Source organism: Tachypleus tridentatus, chromosome 12 (genome assembly GCF_004210375.1).
Source record: "Tachypleus tridentatus isolate NWPU-2018 chromosome 12, ASM421037v1, whole genome shotgun sequence".
Classification (NCBI taxonomy): domain Eukaryota; kingdom Metazoa; phylum Arthropoda; class Merostomata; order Xiphosura; family Limulidae; genus Tachypleus; species Tachypleus tridentatus.
This window is the reverse complement of record NC_134836.1, coordinates 86651343-86666381: the sequence shown is the minus strand read 5'-3', so window position 1 is coordinate 86666381 and position 15039 is coordinate 86651343. Positions and strand designations below refer to the sequence as shown.

Sequence of the window (15039 nt, the reverse complement as noted above, 5' to 3'; positions counted from 1 at the left end):
GTGATTGCTCTTTGTTTAGAAAACGAAGTAATAAACAAAATGAGAAACAAGAAATACTGTTTGTTTACTGATGAGTCTACTGATCTATCTAGTGATTAAAACATGAACGTTTGTGCAAGATATTGTGACGAAGACGATGGGACAGTGAAAACATCATTTTTGGAGCTTGTTCCCGTCGTATAAACAAATGAAGAAGTTCTTTACGAAGCACTGTTATCTCAGCTTGAAAAAGAGAGTTGAGTCTGTCTAATTGTATTGGTTTTACCAGTTGTGGAGGTAGTGATATGGCAGAGGAAAATAATTTCATTGTGGTCGAGACTTCGAGATGCGTCACTAGATTGCGTTAAGATATCATAATGCACCTCCCACAGTCTTGTGCTTTGCATTCAGAAGGGCTTTAAAAAACTGCCTTCGAATTTAGGTTTTCTTTTGAGTGAAATTCCTGCATGGTTCAGGAAAAGTACCCTTATGCATTCAAATTTTAAATATTTATTCGAAATTATGAATGCAGGCAATGAAAGGGTTGGCACCTAGGATTGTTCTTTCTCAAACAGATCGACTATCTTTCAGGGATCTTCCATTTCAGAATCTTCTACAAAAAGCAACAGATGCGTGTGACAGCCAATACCACAAAATTTTGTGTCACCCTTGGAATGAAGGAAGTAATGTGTTTTAAAGATGGCGTAATTCCAAAAGATCCTGTTGAGTGTTGGGGAGGAATTATAAGATATCAAGATGCTTTCAACGCACATGTTTATGAAGATCTAGCAACCTACGCATTATCCTGTTTGACCACCCCAGTGAGTAATACAATGGTCGAATGCATATTTTCCCATGTCACCTCTGTAAAAAACAAGGTCTGCAATTGTATGGGACTGTGCATGTTAGAAGCCATTTTGAGAAGCAAAACACACCTTACGATGAATAGTAACTGTTGCAAAGATTCTAAAGTTGGATAGCATGTTGGCACTATTTAACACGAAAATGTATGATAGTAAAAATGATGTAGATGAGGATCTTGATGTGTTCTTTGTCTAACCAGTATGGAGCTGAGATGTTCACAAGAAAATAAAAAAAGGATGAAAAACGAATTATCAAGGCAACAAATTGTTAAAAAGTCTTTATCATGTGTATTCCAACTGTTAAAAAGTTCTTATCATATGTATTCCGTTTCTTTCCTTACAGTTTGAGTATATAAAGGTTATTCCTCCAGAGTTTGTTAAATAGTAAAAAGCAAGAAAGAAATTGTCGTGTATTCTTGTATTCGATTTTACTGAGAGGTTGTTTGCAGTCTTGGTATCGTGTACAGTACTTCAGTGCCCTTGTAGACAACAATACAGTATTAAGGACGTAAACCAGGGTCCTTAAAGTTTTCAGTTTTTAACTCTGGCAGAATCTCACTAGTCACCATGCCAATAGAGACAACATTTTCGAAAACTGTCAGTGAAGCTCATGTTATTTTGTGAGTTTGTTTGTTTGCTTTATTTCCATAGAGTAATATGCAGATATCATACGGGTCATTTGTTGATCATATAGCCTGAAACAAAAGGAAAATTTACAAAATATAACAATCCTTTACACATGAATGATATGATGGGACATAAATATACATGAACAATAGATAAAAAAATATGTATTTTAATCCATTTTTCCTGCAAGCTTGGTCTGATGATGCATTTTAAATTATTTGATTATTTTGCTACTAAGACTACTTAATTTCGTCCCAAGACCATACAAATTTGGTCTTATGCAGCAGAAGACATCTGGCAACCCTGATTACTGCTGCCTGTTCACATTTGACATTTGCAAACTATCGCGACGACATGTTTATTGATTTTTTTGATAAGGAAAAATCTACACGATGGGCTATCCATGCTGTGCTCACTGCGGGTATCGAAACTCAAACTTTAGCCTAAAACTTGCTACTGAACCATTGGGGACTCATGACAATATGTACAGCTGAACTAAAAAATGGTATTAAAATTTTAAACTTGCACATTTATGGTCTTAAAGCTTTTGTATTAAGAAATGGAATTTTGTTAAGGGTTTGTTTAAAAGAAATCGAATCTCGATTTATTCGTCAGGTTCTTTTATCACAGAAATAATTATTGTTTATTTTTGCTCATTGCCACATTTACTTCAATAATTTCTAGTCTTTAAGGCAAAGAACATTATGAAAGAAAATAAACGATGAACTCAAAACAAAAAAAAAAAACCTATTAAAACGAGAAGTTTTGAAATGAAGTAAAATTTTAGCAATTATTGTTTAGCTAGTAGTGAACGGGTACCTCAACCAACTCAAAATATAAAACATTTTGCTGTTTTGTTTTAGTTTTAAAATATACGTTAATGGTGGGATGTGATAGATAGCATACTACATGTATAAGCTATAATTTTTTTTTTTAAAAAAGCTTCATATCCATTCTAAGAACTTATGAGTGAATGTTAAGAAAAATGTGTCCCAATATGTTAACCACATTATATCTCATATATCCAAGACCGACAAGGCCTTTCGGTCAATACAATGACTCATCAGACTGGTTGAAATACGACAGTCGAAGTACTGGTTCATATACTGTTTATATTATCAAACTGTATGAACCACAATTGCTGTGGTGTGAACTAGGTTAAGTTGATAAAATGTAATTTTTATCACAGTATCAAAATATAGCTCATATAGAAATTAAAGAGTAAATTTTAAACGTTCGGTATTTTGCGTGTATTTTCATTATTTTTGGTGAAGATAATATTATTTCGGTTCAAAACATTAAAAACCTAAACAAAACCGAGAGCGACAGTGAAGATAATATAATTAGGGAAATTTTTACATTTTTCGTAAATGTGATAGCAAATCAAATATTTCGCTTCTTGACCTAATCATTATTCAGTTCACAGTATTAAACTGCTCTCTGTGGTGTCACAAAATTAAATAAATACCCACTATATGCTGGTGTTATTGGCGGTCAAGAATGATAAATAACCACAATATAAACATCAAGGAAAAACATTTCTTAAAATGTACCGACGTTAGGACTAAAGCTTCCAAAGAATTTCAGTGTTTCAAAGTAATGTCAGTACTTGCCTCGTCATAAGTTTCAGTAAACTAGTCTTCGTAACTAAATTTCGTTACTGCTGGACTTTAACCTTTCGTTTAGGGCTAACGAAGTTGAGCCATATTGCACGAGACACAGACTTTTGTAACTTAATCTGTTTGGTTTGATATCGGCGTGAATACACATGATCTAGAACAACCTTTGCGCTATGCGCAAATGTCACAAAAGTGCACAAACTAGGCTGTTTTGTCTTAATTAAACATTCTACAAGATATATCTTGTCTCTTTTCATTACAATAATAAATTACTAGTGAGTGGAAACAAAGTTACCAACTAAAGCAATTAAATTGATTTATGTAAGACTGTAATAAATGTTTGTTTGTTTGAAGTTAAGCATAAAGCTACACAATGGGCTATCTGTGCTCTGCCAACCACACGTATCGAAACCCGGTTTCTAGTGTTGTAAGTCCGCAGACAAACCGCTGTGCCACTGGGGGGGGGTGTAGAGCTATCGTAACCCTATTTCTAGCAGTATAAGTTTGCAGATATTCTGCTGTGTTAAGCTTATCAGTAGTGCTATCAGTTTGGTTTGGTTTGTTTTGAATTTCGCGCAAAGCTACACGAGGGCTATCTGCACTAGCCGTCTCTAATTTAGCAGTGTAAAACTAGAAGGAAAGCAACTAGTCATCACCACTCACCACCAACTCTTGGACTACTCTTTACCAACGAATAGTGGGATTGACCGTACATTATAACACGGCTGAAAGGGCGAGCATGTTTGGTGTGACGGGGATTTGAACTCGCGACCCTCGGATTACGAGTCAAGTGCCTTAACCAGCTGACCATGCCGGGCCAGTACTATCAGAAGTGGTCTGAATATAGTTCACACTATTTCAGTGTTATATTTTGTTTATTTAGCGAATTTCGCGCAAAGATGTTTAAGAACTATTTGAGCTAGCTATTCCTAGTTTAGTAGAAGTAATGCACTAGAACATAATACCACTCATCGCCAATTCTAACGATGTGGAGTTTAGAAATAAAAACAACAACAACACTTCACTCAACGTTTAAAATCACATCCAAATTTTAATAGGAATACTAACCAACCTTCTACGAGAGTAGAACGATCAGTTTCTTCTTGTTTTTCAGGCTTTAAATGATCAACATCTAGCTTACAGTTAAACAATGAAACAAGTAAAGTATGAAAACTATTTCTTCAAAGATAGCACTTCGAGTGCTCAAGTTTTTGGTGACAACCATAAAAATCTCTGACAAGATTACGAATACATCGCGTCAAAATGTTATGCTGGTTACAATTAACAACTGTTACATGAGTTAGCCCAGCATTTTTATAGTATGGAACCCAGAAGTCAACAGATGTGTCAATTCTGAAGCCAATGAATTAAGAGGTATTTCAATAGATCTCGATGGACGAAGCTCGGCACAACTTCTGAAACGATAAAACGAGTAAACAAACTAGATATTAACGAAAATATGACATGATAAAAGCTATATGGATTATACCATGGTATAAACATTATTACTTTTCATTGCACAAAATGGGATTTTAAATTTCAGAATTGCCAGATAAATCATATTTAATGTATTGTGCATCTGCTTCAGTATTGCATATTTGATCTTTGCTGTGTCGTTAGTTTCATACAATATTGAAATTAATTATTTTTATATATATGGTCCCAGTCTTCCTTTTTAAATATAACAATACTGTTGTGCTATATGTTTAAGATTTCGCTCTGAGTCCAGTAATTAACTGAAGAAACTCCGAATCAGTTGGTATGTTAAATCTATTGGGATGTCTTCGAATAAATTCTTCAGCCATCTGACCTGGACCTTCAGTTTATCATAACCGTTACACTGATTTAATCACATTCACAACAATATCTAGAACATTTGAAGCATGTTTTAGTGCAACACCATTTTATTTTACATTTGCAAGTGAAATTCTCCTTGTTGGCTCTCATGGTCTCGGGTCTGGTCCAGCGACTTAGACCTTGAAAGTAGGGCCAAACTGCTTCTTTTTATCTAATCAAAATAATCCACCAGAATGAAATTTTTTTAACCACATCAAGATGCTGGGCTGACTTGTATGGCAGATGTTGAAATTCATTACAGAGCAGCGAACCTCGTGTGAATTTATTACGTGAAGAGTCGTAGGGCGGCACACCAAAACAAATCATTCAAGAAGAATTATAGAATTAGGTGATTCTATAAAAACAACAACAAAAGACTGATGCGTTGGCAACTACTGTTGCATTACTTAAAGTGATTTAACACAATTAAACGGTCATTTGAACTGCAGAAAAATTACATTGGTGTAGTATTTTCTACTGTTAAACTACCAATACTAACCACTGCTACTAAAAGTTTGGTGAAATACTTATTCCAAGAACTCAGGAAAATGGTAAACTAATAATGTTTTTATTTCGTTAAAGAATGGGGAAACTAAAGATTTTTTTTGTTTATGATATTGAGGTCTAATAAAAACGTTTTCTACTTTGCATTATTATCCATTTCGTTATTACTAATATCATTTTTAACAGTACCTAATCTGTGGGATGCAGGATTAAACATGTTCGACCTTTCAGACGAGACATTATAAGGTGACGGTCAATCCCACTTTTCGTAGGTAAAAGAGTAGTCGAAAAGTTAACGGTGGGTAATATTCACTAGCTGGCTTTCCTCCAGTCTATCAGCTCTCACCGTACTTTATAACTGGGTGCGAACATTATCAAAGGCATTTTTACAAATACAATTATTACCAGACATCCATTTCAAAACGTTATGACGCCATTGTTAGTGATATCATACTACGTTTATACCCCAGCACGTAATTAATTACTTATCACGTCGTCTCGTTTCGCCACGAGATTTTTTCCCTGACGTCAAAATACATGCACTAGTGAAGTAGGCCAAAAGAACATGCACAACAACAACCGAACTATCCTTTCTTGTGACAGAGAATCTTAAAGGAGTATCTCAGTCTGATGCCACCCTGGCTCCAACATGGAATCAGTCACTGACTAAAGGCAGTATCTTCTAAAATTCTAAGGGAATGCACGTATACTGTGTCAGTAATAATGTTACTGCCGCTTCTATGAGTTGAATCATTTATTATTTCTCGTTCCTAGTTCAAAGTTAACACCATTTGAACCAAAAGGAATTCTAAATCATAACTACAATGTTAGGGAAAATATGTAGGGGAGGTCAATTACTATTTATGCGGGGGGACATCATTGATTGGAACTAAGAAATAACTCATCCTTTCTTTTTTAATATTCAATATAAGTTAATAGTAAGGAAGGTCAGTTTTATTCACCTATTTTTTAAACATTTCATGTAAAAATAAGCAAACAAAAATACTTATCTTTCCCCCGTGCTATTTCTTTATCTGAACTTCACTGGTTAACGGAGGAATCTTGTATTGTTGAGAATCCTATATCTGAATAATGGTTGATATTGGTTCTTATGGTAAGCAGTGTATAGTGAAAAAGAAAAATGTTACATTGAAAAAAGTCAATATATAATGCTGCAGATATTAATGCGTGATTGTTTTGCTGTAATTACTGTAGTGTAAATTTTAATTTAAGACCATCTAATAAAATCTTAACACCTTTATTGTGACTGTTTTAGAACAGCATTAATAAAAATAAGCAGAACTGTAAACTTGTATGTTAAGTAAAATATTCGAAATTATTAATTTGAAAAATATAACTAAACTCTTGAATATTTTATTTTTTCCATAAAAAAGTAAGGACTAACTTGTTCTAATTTTATATGCAAAAACGGCTCGTTTGGGCTGAGAAAACACTTTTACATGCGTTTTTGCATATAAATTTCTCAACAAGTGGGTTTCTCGTCATCACTGATTGTTCTAATTTTATTTTAGAGCGTTAATTACTGCACCTCAGGCCAATTGTTCTACTCGATTTCGTGAAATCTATCAACCTGGAGTTTTATACAAATGTTTTGTAAATAGCGAAACATGTGAAGAAGTGGAACTGTACAAAGAAGGTAAGCTCAAGTAGATTTCTGGATGATAAATATATTTATGTAACACAGATAAATTGTTTCAATTTATTTTCCCTGTCATAGATGAACACAATAGATTTCGTCACTTCCTACGAACTGCATTGTTTGTTGTTAAATACAAAGCTACTTGATAGATTACCTGTGTTTTGCCCGCTGGATTTATCGAAATCCCAGACGCAGTGTTTTAAGCCCTCAGTCTTGCTGCTGAGTCACCAGGGGCCATCAATTAGATAAACATGATAAGTTGGGGGGCTATCTGCGATTGTCGTACCTAATTTAGTAGTAATACACTAGAGGAAAGGCAGGTGGTCAACACCTCCAACTCTTGGGCTACTCTTACGAACAGTAGAATTGAACATCACACATCACGCCCCCAAGGCTAAAAGGGCGAGTATATAAGGTGTGAAGGGAATTTGAACCCACAACTGCAAATTGAGTGCCCAGCCATGTCAGGCCCAACATATTAAGCAACTCTAAAAAGATAAAATGGAAGTGTATCCAACTGTTTTATGTTTTATTGCATATAAAATTTAAGTCCAAATAGTGGATATTTTATTATATAAGAAAAACACATGATTTCATCAGGCGTATTCTCCATCAACTTTTGGGTGTTTTGATTATATTCTTAAGAATTAACTTCGCAAATTTTTATATTATTAGAAATTCAGTGATGTGCCAAAAGATTGTCAAATTCCTTTACTTTTATAATGTTTATGATACTAGAAGTATTAAAACATTATATAATGGCTACAGTTGTTTTACTAGTGATTCTAGCATTTCACAATACACGGGGAGTTGATCTATAGTGAACCTCCCCAAATAAGGGAAAAGGAAACCTTTCTTCATTAGTGTTTAGGTGTCCTAACATGGTCAGTGAATCGTATGTTATTACAAATATCCAAAGTGTACATTTGATCATGTAATTCCCCTCCTGGGACAGCGGTAAGTTTACGGATTTACAACGCTAATATCGGGGTTTCGATTCCCCTCTCTGGACACAGACGATAGCCTGATGTGGCTTTGCTATAAAAACACACAACAAACATTGATCATGTAAATATCTCCACGTCATGATGTCGCATAAAATACAAAATAATTAGTATCATTTGTGGGATAAGTTGCTGTTCATGTTGAAAATATATGAATGCTACGTAAGTTCCTTTTTTGATGTTTTACAGTCCGTAACATTTTATTTCATTTTTAACCGGTTGTAGGAAACACAGAGTTTAAAAATGGGGAGGAGTTCACTTACCACGACTTGAAAAATGGATCTTGGCTGGGGGTTAGTTTAGCCGTCCAACCAGGTGGAGAAAATTTTATTGTGGTAAGTATTATAATTTAATTACATATATTTATTACTGTAGACCTAGAGCAAAAATGTGGTAGTGAAAGTGTTTTCTTTTTTCTTTAATCTGAATAATTAGCTAATTTTAATGAGACGAAATACGAATAAAATAGTTTATCTTATTATTTTTGTACCTGTTTAAAACATAGTAAAATATATTTGAAACTGTAGTCCATATTTTTTAATGTGGCTGCATTTCATTTAACGAGACGCATAACGTAGTTTGAAGTGCGTCACGGTAATATCTAATTCATTTTTGAAAATATCGCGATCAAAATGGGCAGTCTGGGGTGGACTGCTTTTTTTATGGTACATCTGCTTTTGAAATCCAACAAAAAAGGGTGATATTTATTTATTTATTTTTTTTGTAAAAGTACATGCTGACATTATTATAACAATGTCGTGTTAAATAAGGTAGAGTTACAGCAAAATGCATAGTAGTTTTGAACAATGTGGTATTAATGTTATAATTTGACATTTGGAAATGTGTTAGTTCTGAGAAATAAAGCATTAATGCCAACGAAAAATATTATTTCAATCTCTTTTAAAGTGGTTCTATAGTCATGAAAGATTGAAATAATATTTTTCAACTTCGTATTTTTATCCAGTAATAGGAGACGTAAACCAATGGCTGATCATACGAACATGAAGTTCAAAAACAGTTAACTAAGACCTTACGTAAAATACTTTTATAAGCCTTGGGGTGCAATTAATTCTAACCTCAATAAATAATAGCCATCAAGGTGAAGGAACTTGTTATTTTCAAAATACATGTATGTAAAGTTGATAGAGTGAGTATTATTTAACTGTTTTTTTTTCTTTCCTACTTTACAGACTTGTGGGCATTTATGGAAGAACCAACGTTATAATAACATTTACTTAACCAATGGGATTTGTTACGTTATTGATAGAGAACTCAATCCGAGCTCTGTTGTCAAGTTAACACCATTCTCACGAAGAAGTAAGTTTAGTGTCAGAAAAAAAAAAAAAGTAGTAAATTCGTATTGTCAGAAATGACGTTACTCTTAATATTAGAATTACCGATGGAGCCAATATCCTCCTCGTTTTTTATTACTTCTCTCCAAACTTTCAGTATTTATGTACTAAAGTAATTTTAGGCACAACTATTTTTACAGCGTCCTAATGATCAATGGGTCACATAGAAAATTTAATAAAAAAATTTCGCCAATTTTACAGTATATTTAATTACGGACTATTTTTGAAATTTTTTATATAAAAATTGGCGATTTACTTCTATTTCTTTGGTGAGTTTGTTACACTGAGTGTTGCAATAGGCAAAATATCAAATTAATAATTAAATTGAAGGATTGAAGGGTTAAGTAAAAGCTGAATACCATTTATGAATGAGGTAGTGCATTCAAGAATAATTCGTTTTAGTGATATGATTCTTGTAATTCAAAATTATTTTATTTTAGGCTCGAGTTTTTGAACAGGTTACAATTATTCACCAGAAATATAAGATAAACAAAACACGATGAAATGAATTGAGCATTAACTAAAAGACTGAATTTATTTATACCTCCTTAAATCAACCGAATCGCGTATTGTAGGCCATTTTCAGAATGTGTCTACTCCCAGTTTATTAAATGACTGAAAGTTCAAAAATCTTTTTTTTGTTGTTGTTGTTGTTTCTGTTTATCTATATTTTCTACATTTCTGACAGGTAACCAAAGTATTCAGAAACATAAAATCTATTACCACGCCTTCGCCCTGGGTGGATTCTCTGCAGTTTACAGTGAGGTAAATGGACAAACACGCTTTTTCACTCGCGTTCTCTGTACTGATAATGTTCAAGAAAAAAATTGTATAAGATTATCAGAACTTACATTTCCAGAAAGAAAAACCTTTTTGGTTTGTGCTGGTTATCTTTTGTTTTGTAAACGTTTCGTTTCATTTTTTGAACACTTTGGTTGACTTTTAAAAATAGAGACTTGTTGGGTATTAGGCAATTTTAAAATCTGTCAGCATGACTAAAAGAGGAAATACTGAACTAAATAATGTAGTGGTAAATTTGCTATCGGTGTCACAGCCTTAACCTCTTTGTGTTACATTATCCTAGCAGCTTACACTGTCTCTGTTTCCGCTTTACAAATCTTCATCGGAAATTTTGGCAAATTGAAGAAAAAATATGCTAGTTAACTCAATCAAATAGTATGTTTTGTATAATACAAAAAATACATTATAATCCAATTATTCACGTTAACGACAATCCTGCATTTAATAAAGTATGTCAACTAATATGGAATTATTATCTTGAATATGTGGCCCGGCATGGCCAGAGGGCTAAGGCTCTCGATTCGTAATTTGAGGGTCGCGGATTCGAATCCCCGTCGTACCAAACATGCTTGCTCTTTTAGACGTGGGGGCTTCATAATGTGACGGTCAATCCCATTATTCGTTGGTAAAAGAGTAGCCCAAGAGTTGGTAGCGGGTGGTGATGACTAGCTGCCTTCCCTCTAGTCTTATAGTGCTACATTAGGGACGGCTAGCGCAGGTAGCCCTCGAGTAGCTTTGCTCGAAATTCAAAAACAGTATATTGAATATACAGGGTACACTCACACAGGATTGGGATAATTAAACCTGAATTAGGGTTTCTTGTTTTCAACACCTATTACAAATTGGCAGAGGATAGGATACATAATTAAACCAGTACTTGTGGTTCTTAATTTCAACACGTACCAGAAACTCACTGAGGACGGGACACATAACTAAACTTATATTTTCAACATGCTTTATAGACTCTGAGAGAATGGGACACATATTCTGTTTTTGTGTTTTTTATTTTCGACAAGTATTACAAACCCACAATGAACAGGAGACATAACTAAACCTGTATTTTCAACACGTATTACAGACTCGGAGAGAACGGGACATATATCCCGTTTCTGCGTTTATTTTCAACACGTATTAAGAATATACAACGGATGAGATACATAACCAAATCTGGATTGTGGTTTCTTATTTTAAACACGTAACTAAAATTCATATACTACGGGATATATGTAACCAATCCTGTTACGTGCAGTTGTTTTTTCTATCGTTAATACGAACATGTTAACAGAGGACAAAATATAAACACACGCACACGTGTGTGTGTGTGTGTGTGTGAATTTCTCATTTTGAACATGTGGTAGAAACTCCCAGAGTACGAGATATATGTAACTAAACCTGCATTTGGGTTTGTTGTTCTTAATGCATACCACAACTCACAATGAACAGGATACATAAACTGTATTTGGGTTTGTTATGTTGGACACGTTTAACAAATCCTCATACGTAATCTCATTCTTATGGTTGCGAGGGTCATTTGAAACAGCGAACTTTACTTTTGATTTTCAATGGTTTGACGAATAATAAGATTCATTAGATATATTTAATGTAGTTTTACAAAACAATTGATGCGGAATATAAATTATTCCATGGAAACAAACGAAATGGGAAACAAAACATTTTTTTTTGCCTTAGAATTATCCTCCAATGGGTCAGCAGTGGCTTTTCGGTCTTTCGACGCAAACAATCAGAGGTTCGTTTACATGCGGTGAAAAAAAGCATTGAAACAACGAAATTCTTTACGATTACATGATGCACTTATCATTATTATCCAAATATCGTCAAGTAAATGAAATACCCACAGCTCATAAACTACATCAGTTAACTTTCCGCTTAATATAGTTTTCACGATTTTATTGTATTATTTCTTTTACCATAAATAAACAGAAATGTTTGGTGGAAATTAAGTACAAAGCTACTCAATGGGTAATTTGTGCTCTTACCCCCACGGGTATCGAAATCCGTATTCTGGTGTTGTGAGTCCGCACACTTACCGCTGTGCCACTGAAAGGAAAAACAGAAATGAGTTGTCACTTAAAGGTTTTTAATACGGTTTTGCGACAAATGTAACTTTAATACATTCGCAGCCACCAGAAGTATTAATAAAATTATACATTCAAGAGGTAGCGAGGCCTGAACATTCATAGTGTCCCAAGGTTGTATGCCACAGAAAAAATTTGGCTTTGAAACAGAATTGTCTGTGACCTTCCTGTATGCCACGTGATCCATAATTGAAAGTCAATAGTGACCCATCGGTGGCACCTGTGGCAGGCAACGTGCTAAATTCAAGGTAGCTAAGATATTTTGACAATTTTCGATTGCAACAATTTTATTACTGGCTTTTTTAGTTGATTTTAGTTATATTTTCAGTCTCGTTGCTCTGGAATTAATTTATATACACATATATATATAAACGTTTTGTGTGTGTATGTGCCTTTAAATCTGAGCCGAAAAATTAACACAACATCACGTTTTTTATACCAGAAATAATGTTTTTGTTGTGTATGTTTATAATCAATATCTTTTAGGCTCGTACACTATCAACTTGAGAATTAGTTTTACCATATATGGTGTAAATATATTAGAGTAGCGTATCATGAAACAAGGGAAGTGATTATAACAGGAGTGAATGCTACCATATCTAGACGTTTTAGGGTGTATTTTGTTCTAGAAAATGACGATTCTGTTGCTACGTCAGAAAGGGTGTAACCTACAACCCACAACCATTAGATATGAAACCTTGAGGGGTCGGGTGAGGTGTGATGAAACTGATAGAAGAGTTGGGGTTTAACAGTTAACTGTTGTGAAAAACAAAAAGAGGAAGATAGACCAATCAATGCATTTTGAACAAACAAAGTGTTATAATTCAGTTTATGGAACACCTGTTCAAAACAAGAAAAAATTAATAAATAATGATAAGTATTTTACACTTTTAACATTTATAAATAGTATTATAAAATTCAAATGCTAAACAGATACCAAAGTCTGGCATAAAATTAACACTAGCGTATTTTTATTTATTTATTTAAGACCTCTTCTGGTGGCTCAGCCACCTTAACAATGAAGCTAAGATCTTAAAATGCTGAAAACAGGGTTTCAATACCCGTGGTTAGCACAACACGTATAGCCATTTGTGTAGCTTTGTGCTGAGCAACAAACAAGCAAAACTACGTATGTAAGTTACACTAAGTTTAATTAAGAACGCATCCTTGTAAACCCTTACTTAATCAAAAGATCCTCAGAAATAAATTCAAAATGTCCATAAAAATGTCACATAATTATTGAAAACCAGAAGGTTGGGGTTTATGTATATATATTTTAGTATGTTTTAATATAGATGTTTTTCGATGTTTACATTTTAATATAAACATTACATTAAAGATAAATAATATTTTTAGTCAAAGTTTATGCTATAAAATCACTTAAAGTAAAATAGCGAATAAACATTTAATATTTATACTGTACAAAATTAAGCCAGTATTATCGTTTTAAAGCAAAATAACCGATTTGAGAAAACGAATACGTATCGGATAAAATAATTTCGAATAATGTTTATATTTTTAAAACAGACGAGAGGAAAATTATCATTTACTCCATATAAATCGGAATGTATTTTGTACCACGTTTTTCTGTTAGGGCTATTTCGGGGCTTACAGAATACTAATTTTTGTTTTGAAGGTTGAGTTACGTGCGAAATTAGGACCCACATAACCATGAAAATACATTATGTGGTAATTTGCCAACCTACAATGACCTATATCGTTACCTCCTTTCGCTGCTTGCAGCTACTTATTTGAAAGTTGCAGCTACGAAAAATTTAATATACAAGGCTCACATTAAAAACAAGCTAATGATTAATACAGTAGTTTTATTTTACTATTTACCATTTAGTATACACATGATTTTCTTTAAGGTTTTCCTGTTTATTTACATAGAAATCTTTATATCATTACTTTTATTCATGTTTATTCTTTTCTAGATGATTTTATAGAACGTTTAAATAATTTTAATCTGCATTTTCAGGAGAACTACGACTTTTTGTTAGGAGCGCCAGGGATTTATGATTGGACAGGTAAATAGCATATTTTTGTTTACAGTCTGCTAGTTTGACGGCAAAGTCATGCATGTTATGTGAATATATGACTACATTATTTTAATATTAAATAATAAGGAAAAATTTGATTTGTTGAACATTTAATTTTTTTTATAAAGTATAATCATTTCATGAAAGTTTTTAAACAATGAAATAAAAATGTAAAGTTAATCATTGTTTTTTTTAAAGAAGATTCACTATAGTCTCATTTAAAGAGGGCTCTAATAATTATGACAATGTTCGGGGATGAGATCAGATGCAAGGTTACCAGTTGGCACTTTTCAAGACCAAAATTGGGCAAATTTAATACTGAACAAAGCTATTTGGTTCCGAAAATAAAGATTTGGTACTGAAGCAAAAATTTTTTATTAACCTCGAATTTCTAAGACTAAATACATGAAAATACATTATACTGGGCCTTATTAGTTTTTGTGTACAACTAACCTATACTTTTGATATCATCAGTAATATACTCTGTCATCTCTTTTCGCTCTCATCCCCGTCGCGCCAAACATGCTCGCTCTTTCAGCCGTGGGGGCGTTATAAAGTTACGTTCAATCCCACTATTTGTTGGTAAAAGAGTAGCCCAAGAGTTGGCGGTGGGTGGTGATGACTAGCTGCCTTCTCTCTGGTCTTACACTACTAAA

At 33.5% G+C, this 15039-nt stretch overlaps 1 protein-coding gene and 1 long non-coding RNA gene across 4 annotated transcripts in view; one reads left to right on the top strand and one right to left on the bottom strand.

Annotated features, from left to right (window-relative positions):
- LOC143233896 (uncharacterized) overlaps positions 1–6004 on the bottom strand; it is a 30430-nt gene extending 24426 nt beyond the window's left edge. The window contains exon 1 of one of the 2 annotated variants that reach the window (XR_013018376.1): positions 5618–6004. This is a non-coding gene — a long non-coding RNA (uncharacterized LOC143233896). The remainder of the gene's footprint in view (positions 1–5617) is intronic. The other variant, XR_013018377.1, reaches the window with a different exon arrangement.
- Positions 1–15039, top strand: part of LOC143233892 (integrin alpha-4-like) — a 79869-nt gene that overhangs the window by 12068 nt on the left and 52762 nt on the right. The window contains exons 1-6 of one of the 2 annotated variants that reach the window (XM_076470750.1): positions 6524–6542; positions 6961–7085; positions 8318–8427; positions 9283–9409; positions 10133–10209; positions 14323–14371. Coding sequence is in view for 1 of the 2 variants with exons in the window: in XM_076470749.1 (XP_076326864.1) it covers positions 6961–7085; positions 8318–8427; positions 9283–9409; positions 10133–10209; positions 14323–14371 (488 nt within the window). In the remaining variant the exon portion in view is untranslated. Of the gene's footprint in view, positions 1–6523; positions 6543–6960; positions 7086–8317; positions 8428–9282; positions 9410–10132; positions 10210–14322; positions 14372–15039 lie in introns of those variants that run through there. The other variant, XM_076470749.1, reaches the window with a different exon arrangement.